Source organism: Cricetulus griseus (assembly GCF_003668045.3).
Source record: "Cricetulus griseus strain 17A/GY chromosome 1 unlocalized genomic scaffold, alternate assembly CriGri-PICRH-1.0 chr1_1, whole genome shotgun sequence".
Classification (NCBI taxonomy): Eukaryota; Metazoa; Chordata; class Mammalia; order Rodentia; family Cricetidae; genus Cricetulus; species Cricetulus griseus.
Genome location: NW_023276807.1, coordinates 193,942,596 through 193,960,163, shown reverse-complemented (window position 1 = coordinate 193,960,163; position 17,568 = coordinate 193,942,596). Strand labels below are relative to the sequence as shown.

The window sequence follows — 17,568 nt, the reverse complement described above, 5'->3', positions numbered from 1 at the left end:
TTCCCTGTACTGTCTCTCCTGTCTGTTGGAGGGAAGCTCTTAAAGCAGGTCACCAATGGCAAATCCACCTGGGGCCATTGTGAGCCCAGGGGGTGACTGGTCTGGGGATGGGGGGGGGGGCGGGCTTTGCTGTCTTCTGCCACACACAGATCGTGTTCTACCACATCCTGGTTCTGATGTGCTCTAGTGACAAAACCAAGCACAGTGGGAGCTAGGTAAGTATCCAAACTATCAACTCCACCCCAGTGACCTGGGACAAATGAGTGCCGGGCACATACACACACACACAAGAATGAATAATAAAAATTAAATGTACAAATAAAATTTAAAAGGGGGGGGTTGGGGTCAAACTGGGCTACATTGCAAGATTGTGTATGTGTCTGTGTGTCTTAGGTTACATGTTAGAATGCTTGGTGGTTGCCGTTAGGGGAGGGGATAATGGCCCTCTCTGCTTGTTCTGACTTTCTACAGCCTGCTTATATTCCTTTATTTTTTTTTAAAAAAATAGGTAATTTGGGTTTTTTTTTTTTTTTTTTTTTGACTGTTTCTTCTTGTTTAGCCCAGGCTGGACTTAAACTCCTGAACACCCCCCCACCCCCCAATATCCTAGCTTCTCCCAAGTGGTAGGAGTACAAGCAGGCAACAGTGCACACACCCAGTTTCATACAGTGCTGGGGATCAGGCCGAAGGCATCAGTCACCCAGTTTCAGAAGCAAGCACCCTACCAGCTGAGCTGCAGCCCAAGCCAGACTCATTGCTGTTTGATGTCAAATCATACTTAGTTTTCTGGATGTCCTGAAGCGATGTTTTGGTTCCTGAGAAGTTGAGCAGTCCGCAGTGACTTGGCTACATTTAGATCGGAGTCACACACCTCCCTCACTACCCTCCCTCCCCCCTGCTTGTTTACAGGAAGTGTGTGGGTTCTACATTGTGAGAAGCCCTTGAAGGGTGCATTGGAATTCTAACTCTTCCTCCCTCCTTTTCTCCCTTCCCTACCTACCACTCTCTCACTGAAACTTTTGAAAAGGCCGTGTTAAAATGAACCTTTCTTCCAAGTCGTCTGTCTCAGGCATTTTGTTACAGTGATAAAAGGCTGGCTAACACAACCATCCTGTAAGTTTTTGTCTCACTTGGGCCAATACCAGGATCATGGTGGTTGCTGATTTCATAAAGTATATTTAGTTGCTGGGCAGTGGTGGCACACACCTTTAATCCCAGCGCTCAGAAGGCAGAGGCAGGGGAATCTTTGTGAGTTTGAGGCCAGCCTGAACTACAGAGTGAGTTCCAGGACAGACTCTAAAGCTACACAGAGAAACCCTGTCTCAAAAAGCCAAAAATGTATGTGTGTGTGTGTGTGTGTGTGTGTTTAGTTTTGTAAGAAACTGCTAAACTCTCTTCCATAGTTGAACTATTTGGCATTTCCCACAGTAATTTGGAAGCTGTTGTCCATACCCCTAAGGTTTGGTGGTCACTGTTGTGGGCCTGGCCATTATAATAGCTGTGCATTTTGTTGTTTCCATATATAATGGCATATTGAGGTCTTTTCCATATACTGTCATCTCTGTATACCCTTTGGTGAGCTGTCGGCTCAGGTCTGTTTCCTCTATTTTGCTAAGTCCCTTTATCAGATGTATCTTTTAGGAATACATTCAGCCATTCTGTAGGTTTTTTTTTTGTTTTTTGTTTTTTGTTTTTTTTTTTTTGAATCAGGCCCCAAATGCTTGGCCATAACAATTCATCCTCCTGCCTCAACCTCCTGAGTAGTTCAGATTACAGGGTGCATCACCATGCAAAGATTGTGAGAGCTGTGTGGTTTCAACTATGTATTTATGTGTTGTGTGAGAGCAAGTGATTCTTCAGCCAACAGCCTAGGAAAATATAGTGGCAGACCCTTCCATGGAGACGTCAGGCCTGAATTGTCTGCTTCTGAGTGCCAAGGGGCTTCAGGCTTTGGAGTACTTCTTCAGACCTCTGCCTGTAAGCATTAGCCAGGTGTGGTTTCTGTTCCACGTGAGAGGCTGTCTCTGAGAGAGAGGCTGTGTCTGGACCTGTACTTCAGGCCTGGTACCACTACCACTCATTACCCCTTCCGTTCAGTGTCCCTAGAAATCAGGCTGGACACTGGACCGAGTGAATAGGCTAGCTTTGCTACAGGCTGAAGGCCCGTGTCCACCTCTTCCTGGTAAGGTGGAAAGCACAGTGCTCTCCATTGTGGTGGGGGAATGGCTGAGTCTGGGGAGAGGAATTCCATTCTGGAAGCTTTCCCCTCTTGTTGTGTATCTCTAGATTTGTGCCTATGTGGTGGGAATCCTTTAAATTTAAGGTACACTGGTGTGGATAGTCATGGCATTAGGGAGAAAGCCCTTTCACAGAACCAAGGAAATTCCCCTTTCCCCATAGGTGGTGTCTTTGACTGGGCACCCTGGAGGCTTGGTTCTCAGGGATGCTGGGATGCCGGGATCCAAGTTCTCTATGGGGTACTCATGTGTAGAGGAGCAATCCTGAACTCAGCTGGGCCCAGTAATCTAGGTTTTAACATTCTCCACAATGGTCTGTTTTGGAAACACATTGTCCTGGCTAGTTTTATGTCATCTTGACACAAGCTAGAATCACCAGAGAGGAGGGAGTCTCAATTGAGAAAATGCCTCAATATTTCTGAGGCTGTAAGCAAGCCTGTGGGGGCATTTTCTTAATTAGTGACTGATGGGGGAGGGCCTAGCCCATTGTGGGTGGTACCATCCCTGGGCTGGTAGTCCTGGGTTCTACAAGAAAGCAGGCTAAGCAAGCCATAAGGAGCAAGCCAGTAAGCAGCACTCCTCCCTGGCCCCCTGCATCAGCTCCTGCCTCCAGGTTTCTACACTGTGAGTTTCTGTCCTGACTTCCTTCAGTGATGGACAGTGATAGGGAAGTGTATGCTGAAATAAATAAACTCTTCCCTCCTAAGTTACCTTTGGTCGTGGTGTTTCATCACAACAATCAAAACCCTAACTAAGAAACTTATATTTAAGCTGAAGAGGGCCGCAGCTAGATGAATCTACCCAGCTGCATTACATAGTCCCAGTGAGGAAGGAAGGGTGATGTTTTTGTTGTAGTGTCCCTAAGAGTGTCAGAACCAGAGGCTAGAAGTTCTCTATAGGCAGGGTTATTGGAATTAGAGCCAGGTGTCTGTTCTTTGCAGAAGGACTCTCTCATGAGGTCTCATGTTTGAATGCTGTGATCAGAAGCAGGCATATGGGACAGGAAATGCCTGGCTGTCCAGTCACATTAGTCCTGTGAAGAATCTCTCACCCATGCACCTTTCTTCTCTGTTGAAGGATAAAGTAGAAGAAAGGCTTTGGGTAGGTATAAGGTAACAAGCAGTCTTCTGGGTAATGGCTCACCATGTTCCCATTTGTCATGGAGAGCAAGGCTTAGAAGGGGTGGTAAGGTCCCTAGATGCTGAGATCCCTTGGGGCTTACTAGATCCCAAAGATCTTGCCTCTGAGCTGGTGACTACTGTCTCGGGGGTTAGTAGGTGGTTGAGCTGCAGGTTGTTACACATGTGTGTTAATTACTTTGGGCCTCAGTGAGTACTGTATCTGAGAGGGAATGTTTAGGCTGTCATGGTGGAGAAGGCATGGCAGTATTGATTGGGATGTAGGGGCTCCTTACATCAATGTGGACCAGGAAGTAAAGAAAGCAGGACAGGAACTTTGCATGGAACTAACCTAAGGGCTGCCCCTCTCAGCCTGCTTTCTCCTGAGTCTCTACAGCCTTCTGAAATGCCACACTGCCTTCAGAACAGGTGTTCAAATCACTAGCCTAGAGGGGACACTTCAGATTCAAGCCATGACAGCATGAGAGCAGGTATTTGAATGTGGTAGGGATATGGGCCCAGTGGTGGCAGATCAAAAGCCTGTGACAGCATGGGTATATCAGCAGGGAATTAAGTATGACAGTTCAGACTGTCTCTGCCATTGGCCCATTTGTATCTCTTATTTAGAGGGACATAGTGTCATGCACACCAAATCAGTGATTATGAAACAGCTGAGAGTGCACTAAGATGGTCAGTGTGTCACCATAGCCAGAGATTGAGGAGGGATGGAGAAATGGGCAGACCCATGAGAGTAATTTCACAGGAATCCCTGTAATGGCTCCATCACCCAGAAAACCCCCACGTTCCCATCCAGTGAAGCAGGAAGCTCCACCCACAGGGAGGAAAAAGTGACCATCCTGCCCTGTGATCTCTGGACTAGCCTGTGGCTTTAAGTCCTGACAGGCCTCAAAGGGAAAGAGAAGAAGGAGCATGCTCAGACAATTCCAGGTGGAAGATAAATCTTTGGAGAGGGAAAGACTGGAAGCAGAGTCTTGTGAAAGGGAGGGAGCCAGGGCCACCATAGGACTGTTCTGTAGCGAAATTAGCCATAGAATGGACCTTGAGGCAGGGCTCTTTCCAGGAGGCAGATGTTACTCTTGCCAGGAAACTCTCCCACAGCTCTCCCAGGAGGGAGGGCTATCCTCCTGTGTCCTGGATGTCTCCACTGAATGAGCCCTGTGTGCGCTATTTTTATTTTGGAAGAGCCACCAAGGCCATGGGGAGTGGAAGGGACAGCTTCGTGTGTGGTTAGAAACGCCTGTCTGAACTGGGCCTTTTCTTAAAGTTGCTCTTATTAGGCAGTCACGAATGTGTACATGGGAAGTGAGCTTCATCTCCAGTCAGCTTTTCTTCCTGAGTCAACAAGCATTCTCCAGTGCTTTGTGTACAGTGCCAAGAGTGGTCTGTGCATATATGCAGCCACACCTCACACCTCTTGGTTTGTGTGTTTCTGCCTTCTTTCTTTAAAAATGAAAAAGTGTGTGTGTGTGTGTGTGTGTGTGTGTGTGTGTGTGTGTGTGTGTCTGTCTGTCTGTCTGTCTGTCTGTCTGTCTGTCTGTTGTGTCTGTCTGATCGTATGCATGCACATGCATATTCCTGTGCAGGTATCCATGGATCTAAAAGGCATAAGGGTCCTCTGGATCCAGAGGCAGTTGTGAGTGGCCCTGCATACATCTTTGGAACCACACATGCATAGGAGTTTAGAAAAACAAAGCTGTGTAAAGGGCAAGGGTTTGCAGGCTGCCACCAGTTCTAGCTCCGCCCATGGCCATGAAGGCATCACCTCGTTTCCTATTGTAGCCTACTGTCCCCTTTAGACCCAGTGACCAAAGTAAGTGGACTAAAAGCCATTTTGTGGGGCCAGTGGTACCCTAAAGAAATTCTGCAACTTCCTTGGTTTTTATTTAGTTGTTGAAGGTAGACATGATGAGTGACTAGAGTATTTTAAGTGGCTGGTCTCTGGACAGTTATTAAAGTGGGGACCCCAGATCCAATCCGTTACCTGGGAACTTATTTAGAATAGGTACTGATGATGGAGCCCATGATGTTTTACAATCCCTTGGCATAATTCAGATGCCAGTGTATGAAACACAGTGACTGTCCTAGACCCTGTGGACATGACTGTGGCGGCCACGAATTTCCTTACCCGGCTTTGGCTTAGACCTTTGCACTTACTGCAGTAGCAGCAGCAGCTATTATGTGGCAAGAGCAAGCAGGTTGCAGGGCAGTGTTTGATCTCTGTTCCTCCTGGGCATTTTAATTGACATGAGGTGTTGCCAAAGACCTGTGTACAGAGGACTGTGAGAGCAGGTGTTCCCTCTGCTTCCCTTTCTGCCTCATCTCATTGTAACTCTCTTACTTTTCTTTGGGCTTTAATACCTGCACTGATTCAGGGCTCTGTAGCAGACAGGCCCTTCTGAGGGCATCTCTTGGCTCTAAGAATGATGATTCCCACATAACTATGTTGTTTTGTGTTAGAGAATGGAATGCCCAGGAGAGACATACATAGATCAGCCATTTAAAGACTGCAGCAGCAGCTGGTCTGAACTTGCAGGTTGGGTCTGATTCCTGAGGGAGGGGGGTTGCTGTTGCAGGCTTGAGAGTTGTAGATGGGGTGCTCCTCTGTTGTGGGAGGGATAGTGATAAGGACAAGGAAGATGAGACAAGTAGACATGGAGTCTGAGGCAATGCTCTATCTAGAATACGGTGTCAGAGCACACCAGACAGCAAACACTTGGTACCCTTGTTGGTGGAGACAGAAACCAGGCTTGGGGGAGCAGCTGTCGAGGAACCAGTAGCTGGCTTGTGCGGTTGCACCCTCCAGTATCCTTGGGTGGGCCTGACCTACTAACTGGAGGCCCCGTAGGGAGGTGTGGACTGGATTGCACTGGAGCCCAGGAAGCTAATCCCTCTGGTAAGGGCTTGGCAGTAGGTTGTGTTCCTAAGAAGCAGATCCCAAGGGACCTGGTGGGGAGCATCCTCACCTCAGCATGATCTCAATACACTTTCCCTTCTTTTCCAGAGTCAACTATGAGCTACCCAGGCTACCCCCCACCTGCTGGTGGCTACCCTCCAGCTGCTCCAGGTAAGAGGACCTATGGTGGATCCTCTGCACCCACTGGGACCGGAACTGAGAGGCCTGGCTTTGGCTGGTTCTGGGAGGGCCTTATTAGCTGACATATGGACAAAGGCCTGGTACACTCCTTTGCAGAGTAGCTTCAAGGTTCTTACACTTCCCTGGCTGTACCCACTACTAACAAGATAGGCAGTGACAGCCTGTAGGGGTGTTCTCCAAAGTGCTGCTTCTAGCCACCTACCCTGTTTCAAGGAGTATGATTTTGAATTCTCTCCCAGTGAGGCCTATGCCAAGGGTCGATTCAATGTCCCTCCCTGGCTGCCCCTCCCTGTGGCTTCCAAGAGCCTTGGTGATAAAATGAGACCACCCACATGGCCAGAAGCAGCACAGCTTATCTTCCTTCTGAAGCAGTCCCTTCTCCAGCAGAAACTCTGCCACCTGTGATAGCATGCTCCAGGTATTACAAAGCCCAGAGGCTACAGAGCAGACTTGGACTGCCCTGGGTGAGAATGCTTCTGGCAGGCACTGGCCATGTTGCTGACTCAGCCCCACACAGATATCCACTCCTCAGCCTTTACCTCACCAGTCTGAGATCCTACTTGTCATCATCTCTAGCTGTCTGCAAACATGAATGAGAGTGGTTGAGTCTTGCCTCAGGACACACAGCCAACCAGCTCCTTGCTACTGTCTTTTATGGTGTCCATGTCCTCTGGCATGGCCCCATTTCCCTCCATCTGAGAATTCTTAGCATTCATGGAACTCACTGCTGTCACATGCTCAGGGTGTATCTTTCTCTCATCCTGTGATGCTGGGTTTTAGAGGACAAAGCATGCCCGGATCCCCACAGAGGGCCCAGCCTGCCTTCTTCCCTGGAGTAAGGGAAAGCTCCTCTCCTTCCCCTGACCTTGCTCCATCTTTCTGGGTATTCATAACATTGCCTTGAAGCCCTGCTGTTATGAAGCCTTCCTTTCTGCCCTTTCTTGGGCTAGGGATGCAAGCTGATGAGCTTGGTGTTGCTTTCAGGTGGTGGTCCCTGGGGAGGTGCTGGCTACCCTCCTCCCAGCATGCCCCCAATCGGGCTGGATAATGTGGCCAACTATGCAGGGCAGTTCAACCAGGACTACCTCTCAGGCATGGTGAGTCAGGCCCCTGCCAAGGTGCCCTGGGCTAGTGGCCGCAGAGCTCTAGGGATCAAGGCTACTGACCTCTAGGCTCCAGAGATACCTCATGCTTGTCTCTGTGAGCATGGAGTGCTGAGCAGCAACTTAGACTATGAGGGTCATCTTACCACCCCTCTCCAGGCACCACTTTCCCCATCTATATGTGGGGAAGAGATTCTTGGAGCAATGGTCTTCTCAGATCATCGAGGCCCTGGGAGGTTGGGTAAGGCTGGTACCTGCAGGAAAATTTATTGAGAATGTTTGATAAGCTGAGCACAAATCCTGGAGGGAAGGGAGGGTATGTGTGGAGAGGTACACATACAGATGCTGTTCCAGTTGGTACTTGGTGGCCATGTAGCAGTCAGGTTAGGTAGGTTAGGCTGTTTTTATTTGTTGTTTTGCTTTTAGAAGAGTGTGTCTTATAATCAGAAAACAAATGTGCCCTTAGTAGAAACAGTGCAACTGGTAGACATCCAAATTTATGCTTGGCCCATTCCTGGGCCCTGGGAATATGTGAATACAGCAAACAAAATCTCTGGGCTGGGGAGATAGTCCAGGTGGTAAAGTGCTTACTATATCAGCCTCAGACCCAGAGTTCAAATCCCAGGACCCATGCGGGGGGAAAAGCCAGGTGTGGCCCTTGTAATCCCAGTGCCAGGGAGGTGGAGAAAGGCAGATCCATTGAACTTAATGACTAGTCAGTGATCCCAGGGCCAGTAATAGATGCTGTCTCAAACAAGGTAGACAGCATGTGACCTTTGCCTCCACGTGCACCTGTACACATAGAAATCTCAGCCCAGATACACTTAGCATCTATGGAGAGGAGACAGAAAATAAGTTACCAGATGCAATATTGAAAAGTGACAGGTGTTTCTGGGCATTGTGGCATACACTTAGGATTCAGTAAGTGAATTCATGAGGACTGAAAATTCCAGCCCAGCCTGGGAAACATAGAGAGAACCTGTCTCAAAACAGTAGAGTCAAAGAAAGGGCAGAGAGTGGGGGAGAGGGAGAGAAGAGAGTAAGGAAGATAAGAGAAGTAGATACATGACCCGGGTGGCATAGGCATATGATCTTAACTTAGTGGAAGGCCGAAGTAGGAGGATCCCAAGTTCATGGCCCATTTGAGTTACAGGGTGAGTTCATGGCCAGCCTGGGCAACTTAGAGAGTCATTGTCTCAAAATAAGAAGTAAAAGGAGAGATGGGGATATGAGGTCAGTGGTAGCGTGCTTGCCTGTAATGTATGAGACCTTAGGTCCGATCCCTTTCACAGGGTGGAGGGGGTAGAGTGGATAATAGCAATATGGTTAAATGGTTAGAAGTGCTGTGTGGCAATGTAGACCAAAGGCCTTACGGTGGGAAATGAAAAGGGGCCTTGAACAAAGATCTGACATAGTAGAGAAATGTGCTATGTGAATATCCAGGGACAGCCAGTTCTTGAGGTAGCCATGGGCCTGATGAGCTTGGGGACAGTAAGGAGTAGGTCTTGCTGGTTGAAGAGGGGAAGTAAGGGATAAAGATGGCGGGACCCGTTTCACATTGGGCATCAGAAGCTGAAGTGAGGAGTCAGTCTTTTTGTTCTGAGCACATGCAGACCCATCTGAGCCCCACCTGCCTCAGTTGACCAAGCAGGCTTGTGTGACAGGGCTACCCCATGCCTGCAGAAGGGGGCCCTGTACTCTCTGGGTTCGTGAATGATTAGCTCTGCCCCATTAGTCTTGGTTGAAAGAAGCAATCTTCCGTGTTTCCGTCTCCAGAAGGGATGAAGGTTCTGGTTTGTATGCAAAGTGATCCTTATCAGAGTCCAGTTGCCCTGCTCACTGAGCAAGTGTACCCATCATCCCTGGGGTGGGGGTGGGGGGTTTGCCCTTCATGTCCCATTGGGAGTGGGGCAGGGCTGGGCCTAGCATAGTGGTGCCTGCATCCATTGCTAAGTATACATAGCACTGGGGGTGGTCTGATAGGGAGTTCCTTACTTAGAGCCATTGCAGAACTCCATAAGGGAGGGTAGAGAGACAGGGTGTCAGCACTTCTGGGCCTGTGAGTCTCAGGCTCTGCTCTGTGTACTTGGCAGGCAACCAACATGTCTGGGACATTTGGAGGAGCCAACATGCCAAACCTGTATCCTGGAGCTCCTGGGGGTGCCTACCCTCCAGTCCCACCTGGTGGCTTTGGGCAGCCCCCTCCTGCCCAGCAGCCTGTCCCTCCTTATGGAATGTATCCACCCCCAGGGGGAAACCCACCACCTGGGATGCCCTCATATCCAGCATACCCAGGGGCTCCTGTGCCAGGCCAGCCCATGCCACCCCCTGGGCAGCAGCCCCCAGGGGCCTATCCTGGACAGCCTCCAATGACCTATCCTGGACAGTCACCAATGCCACCCCCTGGGCAGCAGCCAGTGCCAAGTTACCCAGGATACTCAGGATCCAGTACCGTCACCCCTGCTGTGCCTCCAGCCCAGGTGAGTGCTATCTAAACTAAGTTCAAAGGCTGGACTCTGGTCCAGCCAGCAAGCCCTTGGGGGATTGAAGGAACAAGGGGAAGAAGGTTCAGGCCTCCAGCTACAACACTCTGCTTCAGCAAAACAGTGCTGATTTTTCTTGTGCCTCCTGCCCCAGGGCATATTCCTTAAGGTCTGGAAGCACTGCCCTGAGGTTGCCCCTTGTGTGAGATTGCTCCTGAGGCCTCTGGTCTCATAGCCTCATGCCCAGTAGGGCCCCGTATATGACTCCTAGACACATGTGAAGGACTCTCAGAATCCTTTTTGAGTATGGAAGATTGGCAGTTCTTCCAGGTTTATCTTGGCTCCTTCTGGAGATCAGTTCATGTTTGCAGTGCCTAAAATTCATTGTCATGGTTACATGGCGAAACCAGCCAAGCATAGGGCTAGTGGTATGTGCTGGCTGAGTACTTTTAGACAGAGGATCCATCGCTTCTCCTTGCTCCCATTCCCACCCCTGCACTGCTGCCCACTTTTCCCACTCTCAACTGGGGCCAGCTCTTGCTCCCTTATCTCTTCTCTGAGCATACCACTTTACTGCCTTGATAACCAGCACATACTAGCCACTAGAAAGATCGCCCGCTAGGCAGCAGTAAGCCTGTATATAAATACCCGAGGGAAACACAGCTTAAAAGGACGAAAGTTGACTTTGGCTCATGGTTTCTATCAGTGACTGCTTGAGCTTGTCACTGTAGGCCTGTGGTGGGGCAGAACATCATGGCAGGGAACACTCGATGGTGACCCTAAGTTGTCTACCACATAGCACATAGGAACAAATAACAAAAGGGGCATGAGCCCCAGTATCCCTTCAAGGACCTGTTCCACCCTAGTGCCTCATATCCTTCTAGTAGCCACTTCCTAAACAGCATTGACACATATGCCTTGGGGCTGTTTATGTCTAGTGCTGTTGACTTCAGGTTTCCTTTACGTGCATCAGCTCTTGGAGAAGGGGGAATTTGGGGCATGGGAGGAAGTGAAGAGTCTTGCACCCTTGGGTGGCATGGGTGGGTCATCTTACCTGTGCCTGTTTGTTTGAGTAGTTTGGAAACCGAGGCACCATTACAGATGCTTCTGGATTTGACCCCATGCGAGATGCTGAGGTCCTTCGGAAGGCCATGAAGGGCTTTGGTAAGAGACTAGACTGAGGCAGAGGCAGGCTGATCCCTGGGAGTTTGGGGCCAACCTGGTCTACAGAGCGAGTTCCAGGACAGCCATGGCTACACAGAGAAACCTGTCTCGGGAGAGAGAGAGAGAGAGAGAGAGAGAGAGAGAGAGAGAGAGAGAGAGAGAGAGAGAGAGAGACACATTCCAAAATGACTCCAATCCTACCTGTGCCCCCCAGTTCCCTGGACCGTTCACTGTGTAGGAGGGGGAGGCAAACCTGGCCAGGGAGATGGAAGAAGAGCTGTCTTAGATGTTCAGAAGAATGAATGGGGGGCCCAAGGCTGGGAGAGCCCATGCCACAGAGCATCCTCATAATCCGTAGCATGTCTACCCCTTCCCCTTTCCTAGGAACTGATGAACAGGCCATCATCGACTGCCTAGGGAGCCGTTCTAACAAGCAGAGGCAGCAGATCCTCCTGTCCTTTAAGACAGCCTATGGCAAGGTAAGGAGCAGAGGGGAATGCAGGAAGCCCACTGAGGCCTGGTTCTTCCGAGCTTAGCTCCAGGGCCTACAACCAGCATAGCTACAGACCCACTCACTCTGCTTTTCCGGGAACTAGGGCCTCATAGGACTAGGTCTCCAAGTTAGGGTTGCTTCAGGCTCTAGCTTTGGTTCTGCCAAGACAGGCCTTGTAGATAGGTCATTTCTCCCCTACCCAGCCTCCCTTTCCCCTCCTCTGCTTGCTGGGAATCCTGGGAGGTTGAGTTGATGGAAGAGCTTTGGTAGAAAAGGCTTAAGGGTATTGGTCTTGAACTTCCAGGGTTTTGACTTTTAGGTAAAGTTATATAAATACTGAATATGTTAGTGTTCTAGCTCAGGCTCCTCCCCCATGCTTTGTCCTGATACTGTCAGCCCCACCATGTGCAGTGCTTATCACCTGTGCATTTTGTCTGTTTGACTATACATTCAGGATTTGATCAAAGACCTAAAATCAGAACTGTCAGGAAACTTTGAGAAGACTATCCTGGCCCTGATGAAGACCCCGGTCCTGTTTGATGTCTATGAGATAAAGGAAGCCATCAAGGTGTGTCCTTGTGCTTATGGGTGCCTGCCTTCACATGTATGCATGGCCACAACCCAGGCAGAAGGGAACTGAGCAGTGTGTCACCCACTTACCAGTTGCTGCCTCGCCTGACTTCCAGGCATTCCTGGCTATAGCCCATGAGCTTTAGAAGGAGAGTATGGTAGTTTTTCAAAGAGGCAGGTAGCATGCCATTCCTCACAGGGAATATCTGTGTCTCCATCTCAGGAGGTGACCAGGCTGGGGTTGTGGAGGACACCGATGACAGAAGGGGTACAAGGCTGTTGTTGGTCATTCTCATTCAGTAGAACTGTTGCTAGGAAATAGCAACAACATGTCTGAGGAGCTGAAGCAGCTGGGGAAGACTCAGTTGGTGCGGGGTGGGGTGGGTGGAGTGGTGGGGCTGCTACTAGGACACAGATGGACAGAGACTCCTCTGTCTCCATCTCTACTGCTTCCTGAGCACTACCTCACTCTCCTGGCTGCTGTGTCTGTCCTCTGCTGTATCTAGGGTTGTCTGTCCCCACATCTGTGTAACCACCCAGACATCTAGCTCTAGAAGAACCCAAGTTCCACACAGAGCCTTTTCCTGCAGCTTAGCTTGAACTCTCTGGTAGATTTTGACCATGGGGCAGGTCCTGCGTGGGCTATAGAGCCATGTGACTGTGTGTGTTCCGTGAGTCCCTACTCAGTCACACTGATGGTGCTCCTCACTCAGAGGCATGCTGGGCGCAGATTCCACCTCCACTAGAACTTTGTGCATGGTCTTGAAGGGAGAGAAGACTGCCTGAAACCCAGTGCCTGTTTTAGTCTAGAGGCTGCTAAGGGCAGACATGATAGCAGTGGCCTGGGCCCGAGAGTGGTCAGAGCCCACCTCCAGCAGCTTTATGAGAAGTTGGTACAATGCTAGAACATCACAGGTGAGGGCTGAATTGCTGTTGTGTCCCTGAGCACCCATGAGTGGAGACAGCGGATGTTCTTTCAGGACATGCAGGGAGCTTTGGGTAAGGTGCGAACATGCACATCCTTTGTAAGATGGAAGCATGCTGGCAGTGGTAATCAGAAAAACACCATGTCAGCTAGATGTTCTGCACAGATTAGCCCATTTAGTTCCATTAGAGACTCCTTGGAAGGTAGGTACACATTCATTCCCTTTGTAGACAAGATGCTTGGCATAAAACATAAAGCATCTTGCCTGAGGTCACACAGTAAGCTGCTGAGCCAAGATTTAGACTGATATAAAAGTCAGGCTCGACCCTGTTTTCTGCCTTCCTGCTGTCCCAGGCTCAGCCATTCCTTTTGTGCCTTCTGGCTTCTTTTCCTAGGTGTCTCCAGACTCACTAAGACTCTACCCTTTTCACATCCGTTATGATCTTACTTTTGGACTTTTCCCTATCTGTTCCTTATCTCACTCAGAACCCGAGGATGAAAGAAACATTGATCTGCAACACCCCAGCCTGACCCAGTAGGGTGTGGCATGGGATAGTCACTGCACACTTGCCCTTCTCTCATTCAGTTTCCTGGTCCATGGGCCCTCATGTGATGCCTACTCATTATCCTTCTTATCGCATTGTCTAGGGCTGGGAGGGGAGCTGGCTTCTCAGGCATGAATGGTGGGTGGGTGGGTGTGTGTGTGTGTGTGTGTGTGTGTGTGTGTGTGTGTGTGTGTGTGTGTGTTGGGGACCTCTGTTGCCGATGTCCTTCCTGGATGCCAATGAGGGCCTGGTCACCAGCATGGGATCTGTTATATTTCTCTGCTGCCATAGGGGGCCGGTACTGATGAGGCCTGCCTGATTGAAATCCTCGCTTCCCGAAGTAACGAACACATCCGGGAACTAAACAGAGCCTACAAAACAGGTGGGAAGCTCCCTGGCCTCTGCTCTTTATAGATGGTTTTGTTTCCTGGGCATTAGCTGCACCCTCTTCTGGTGCTTCTTAGTCCTTGGCCTCCTTGTGCCCTATTTCCTGTAACCAGCCTTCTTATCCCCTGTTTCCTCTCACACCCAAAGCCCAGCCCTGCACCTTGCTTGCACATGGGCAGGTGCCTGTGGTCAGGAAAGGTGGGAAAAATCTTAAGTGGATTTGGGCCAGGCCTGACCAGAGGTCAGATCAGCCTGGAGTTATCAGCATATATGCACCTTGGAAGGTTAGATGGGGGCACCTGTCATCTTCAGCCCGAGACCCAAGTATCTTGTCATGCCAATGCCCCCTGTTAACTATGTCTTTAGAGGTAGCAGGCCCGTAGGGTATACCCTGGTGTGTGTCTTTCAGAATTCAAAAAGACTTTGGAGGAGGCCATTCGAAGTGACACATCAGGACACTTCCAGCGGCTCCTCATCTCTCTCTCTCAGGTACCTTCCTCTCAATAGGATGTTAGAGAGGGAATTGGAAGGCGGGAGAGGGGAGGGGGGCACATCAAAGCACTGGCAATTGAGTGAGGAGAGAGAGGTGTGGTCTTCCAAAAAGTGGCTTGACCTTACAGCCTCCTTCCTTTCAGGGAAACCGTGACGAGAGCACAAATGTGGATATGTCCCTAGTCCAGAGAGATGTCCAGGTGAGTATGGTGGCTGGCAAGGTGCCTCTGTGGGCTTGCTTAACCTGAGATGGGTCACACTTCCTGCTTTGTGGCTTGGTGCCCAGGCCTGGAAAGAGCGGGAGACACTGGTGGGTTCCATGTGCTTTGGGTTTCTGGGTGCTTGGATACTTGACATTGAACAGGGCACCCAGCCCTCTGCGTTTCCCACCTGTGAGAGCGGTAAATGCTGCAGCAGTTGAAGATCACAGGGGTGTGGGACTTCACGTGCTTGGGGACATTTCCACACAGGCACTGTTAGGTGTGCGAAGGTACCTGTCTATCAAACCTGTCTATCTAGCTTCTGAGTTTGTGGGCCTGGAAATGAGCTCTTTTCTTCCTTCCTGACATGTTCAGACTCATCTTGACCTGAGGGATCTCAACCCTAGAGTGTCCTGGGGCATCAGTGCCATTAACTTCCATGACTGTCTGAGGCCGGGAAGGCACCTTAGAGGTCTGGGGCAAAGTTGCAGATTGGCAAATATTTGGGGCCCAAACCTTCATAGGTTTTTAAAAGCACTGATGCCCTTCAACAAACATGATATATGTAATGAAGCATGGGGAAAGGACCGGATGAAGCCCCACATCTGGAAGTTTTTTAGGATTTATTTTTATGTTGAGTGTTCTCCATGCACGTCTGTGAACCATGTGTATGTCTGGTGCCTGTGGGGGTCAAAAGAGGGTATTGGATTCACTGCTGAGCCATCTCTCCATTCCCATAACTGGTTTTTGTTTTTTGTTTAGTTGGTTTTTTTGTTGTTGTTGGTTTTTTTTCTGAGAGGTTTCTCTGTAGCTCTGGCTGTCTTGGAACTCTCTCTTTAGACCAGGCTGGCCTCAAGCTCACAGAGATCCACCTGCCTCTGCCCCAGAGTGCTGCGATTAAAAGCATGTGACACCAGCGCCTGGCTTATAACTGGTTTTTAAGTCATCATCATCCCACATGTTTATATAGAGAGGGAGGTGCTTTCCACGATTGGGAAATGTCACATAGAAATCTGGCAGCTGACTTCTCCTGGGACTTAGGACCGGTGTTCCTCCCTACTATTGAGAAGTGCTTATCCTGAGGAGTTGATTAGGGTCCCTTTTAGCTTTTCCATTCACCATTTTCTCCATGTGACCCCCCCCCCCGGGCTTCAAGGTCAAGACCTCAAGTCAGATGTAATCCTTACATTTTCTGTATGAGGAGATGGAGGCTCAAGAGCCAGAGCTCTGCCTAGTATCCCATCGCAAGCTGCTTCTGAGCTGGGACCTGAGTCCAGGCTTCTCTCCCCTCCTCTGTGGTGCTGGGCTCTGGACTCAGAACCCTTTGTGCTACACACACGGACAGATGAGAGGATATGGCTTGCTGTGGTCGGGTCTGCAGCCAGCAACAGGGTTCAGCCCTTCCTCTCTGGGCTCTACGGAGCTAGATGTGGCCTAGGTGATCTGAGCCTAGGACTCAGATGATGCTTGTCATACACGTGCATCTTCCTCCCCACCCAGGAGCTGTATGCAGCTGGAGAGAACCGCCTAGGAACAGATGAGTCCAAGTTCAATGCGATTCTGTGCTCCCGGAGTCGGGCCCACCTGGTGGCAGGTAAGGTAGTCCCCGGTCAGTTAGATGAGGGCAGACAGGACGTTAGGCGGAGAAAAAGCCTACAGAATATTTGACTGATATCCTCTGCATGGACTTTCATTGAAAGATACTATGGGAAATTTCCTGAAAACTTTGCTTGTAGGACAAAGGAAAAGGTGGGTTGCCATGCACTGAAATAAGGAATGTCAGAGTGGGGAAACCAATGATCCCACAGTCAAAAGCATGGCTGTCCTCTGCCTTCTACACACATGGCATGCACCTTTCCTCTCCAGTAACAACAAATAAAAATAAAACGAAAGGAGGAAAGGAGAAAACTTCATTCCAGCACTGCTGGGTAGCATTTACTTAGCTTATTGAACCCATAAAAGTGAGTTTCTGTCTATTGGGTGGTGGAGAGGTGTAGTCTGTCTTCGTGGATTCAGCTTCATGTCAGAAGACAAATATTCAGTATAGCTCGGAGCTGGTAGCAAATATGTAGAGAAAAAGAATGGACTGAAAATGCTTAGAAGGTGAAGGAATAGAGTTGGGGGAGGGGCTGGGGCCATCCTCTGGTAAAAGGGTGTGCGATTGAAACCCTGAGGGAGACAGGTGTGTCTGGAACAGATAGAGTGACGTAGCAGGAGGTGGGGTCAGAGGTGATGGACAGCTCTCATGCCCCAGCACCTCTAACCCAGGCCCACAGGAGCGGAGAGGTATCCCCTCAGGCTCTGGATTGGCATGAGGCCAATGTGTAGGTTGTCTGACTTTGGGCCTGAGCCCTGTCCCCAGGGCATGCTTTTTAACCTGACTGCTGTGGTGGAGTGTGGGGGAACACGGACTCATCAACATGTATTCATTGACTATTTTATTGTTTGAGAATTTCATATATGTATATAATATGTTTTGATCAAATTGACTCCCACCCTCTCCCCTATCCACGCTCCACTTTTTATTCCCAACTTTATGTTTCTTTTTTGTTTGTTTTTGACACAGAGTCTTTCTAGGTAACCCTGACTGGCCTGAAACTGTCTATGTAGACCAGGCTGGCCTCAAACTCATAGACACCTGCCTGCCTCTGCTTTCTGAGAACTGGGATTAAAGCATGTGCTACCATGCCCAACTATGTTGTGCTGTCTGTCTGTCTGTCTGTCTGTCTGTCTGTC

General features: G+C 49.6%; 1 protein-coding gene across 3 annotated transcripts in view; it reads left to right on the top strand.

Moving 5' to 3' along the window:
• Anxa11 (annexin A11) overlaps nt 1-17,568 on the top strand; it is a 44,630-nt gene that overhangs the window by 21,964 nt on the left and 5,098 nt on the right. For 2 of the 3 annotated variants that reach the window (XM_027389086.2, XM_027389087.2), the window contains exons 2-11: nt 6,378-6,440; nt 7,455-7,567; nt 9,667-10,053; nt 11,133-11,220; nt 11,605-11,699; nt 12,168-12,281; nt 14,045-14,135; nt 14,550-14,629; nt 14,776-14,832; nt 16,333-16,426. In XM_027389086.2, coding sequence (XP_027244887.1) covers nt 6,386-6,440; nt 7,455-7,567; nt 9,667-10,053; nt 11,133-11,220; nt 11,605-11,699; nt 12,168-12,281; nt 14,045-14,135; nt 14,550-14,629; nt 14,776-14,832; nt 16,333-16,426 — 1,174 coding nt within the window. In that variant the 5' untranslated portion in view covers nt 6,378-6,385. The remainder of the gene's footprint in view (nt 1-6,377; nt 6,441-7,454; nt 7,568-9,666; nt 10,054-11,132; nt 11,221-11,604; nt 11,700-12,167; nt 12,282-14,044; nt 14,136-14,549; nt 14,630-14,775; nt 14,833-16,332; nt 16,427-17,568) is intronic. The other variant, XM_035452266.1, reaches the window with a different exon arrangement.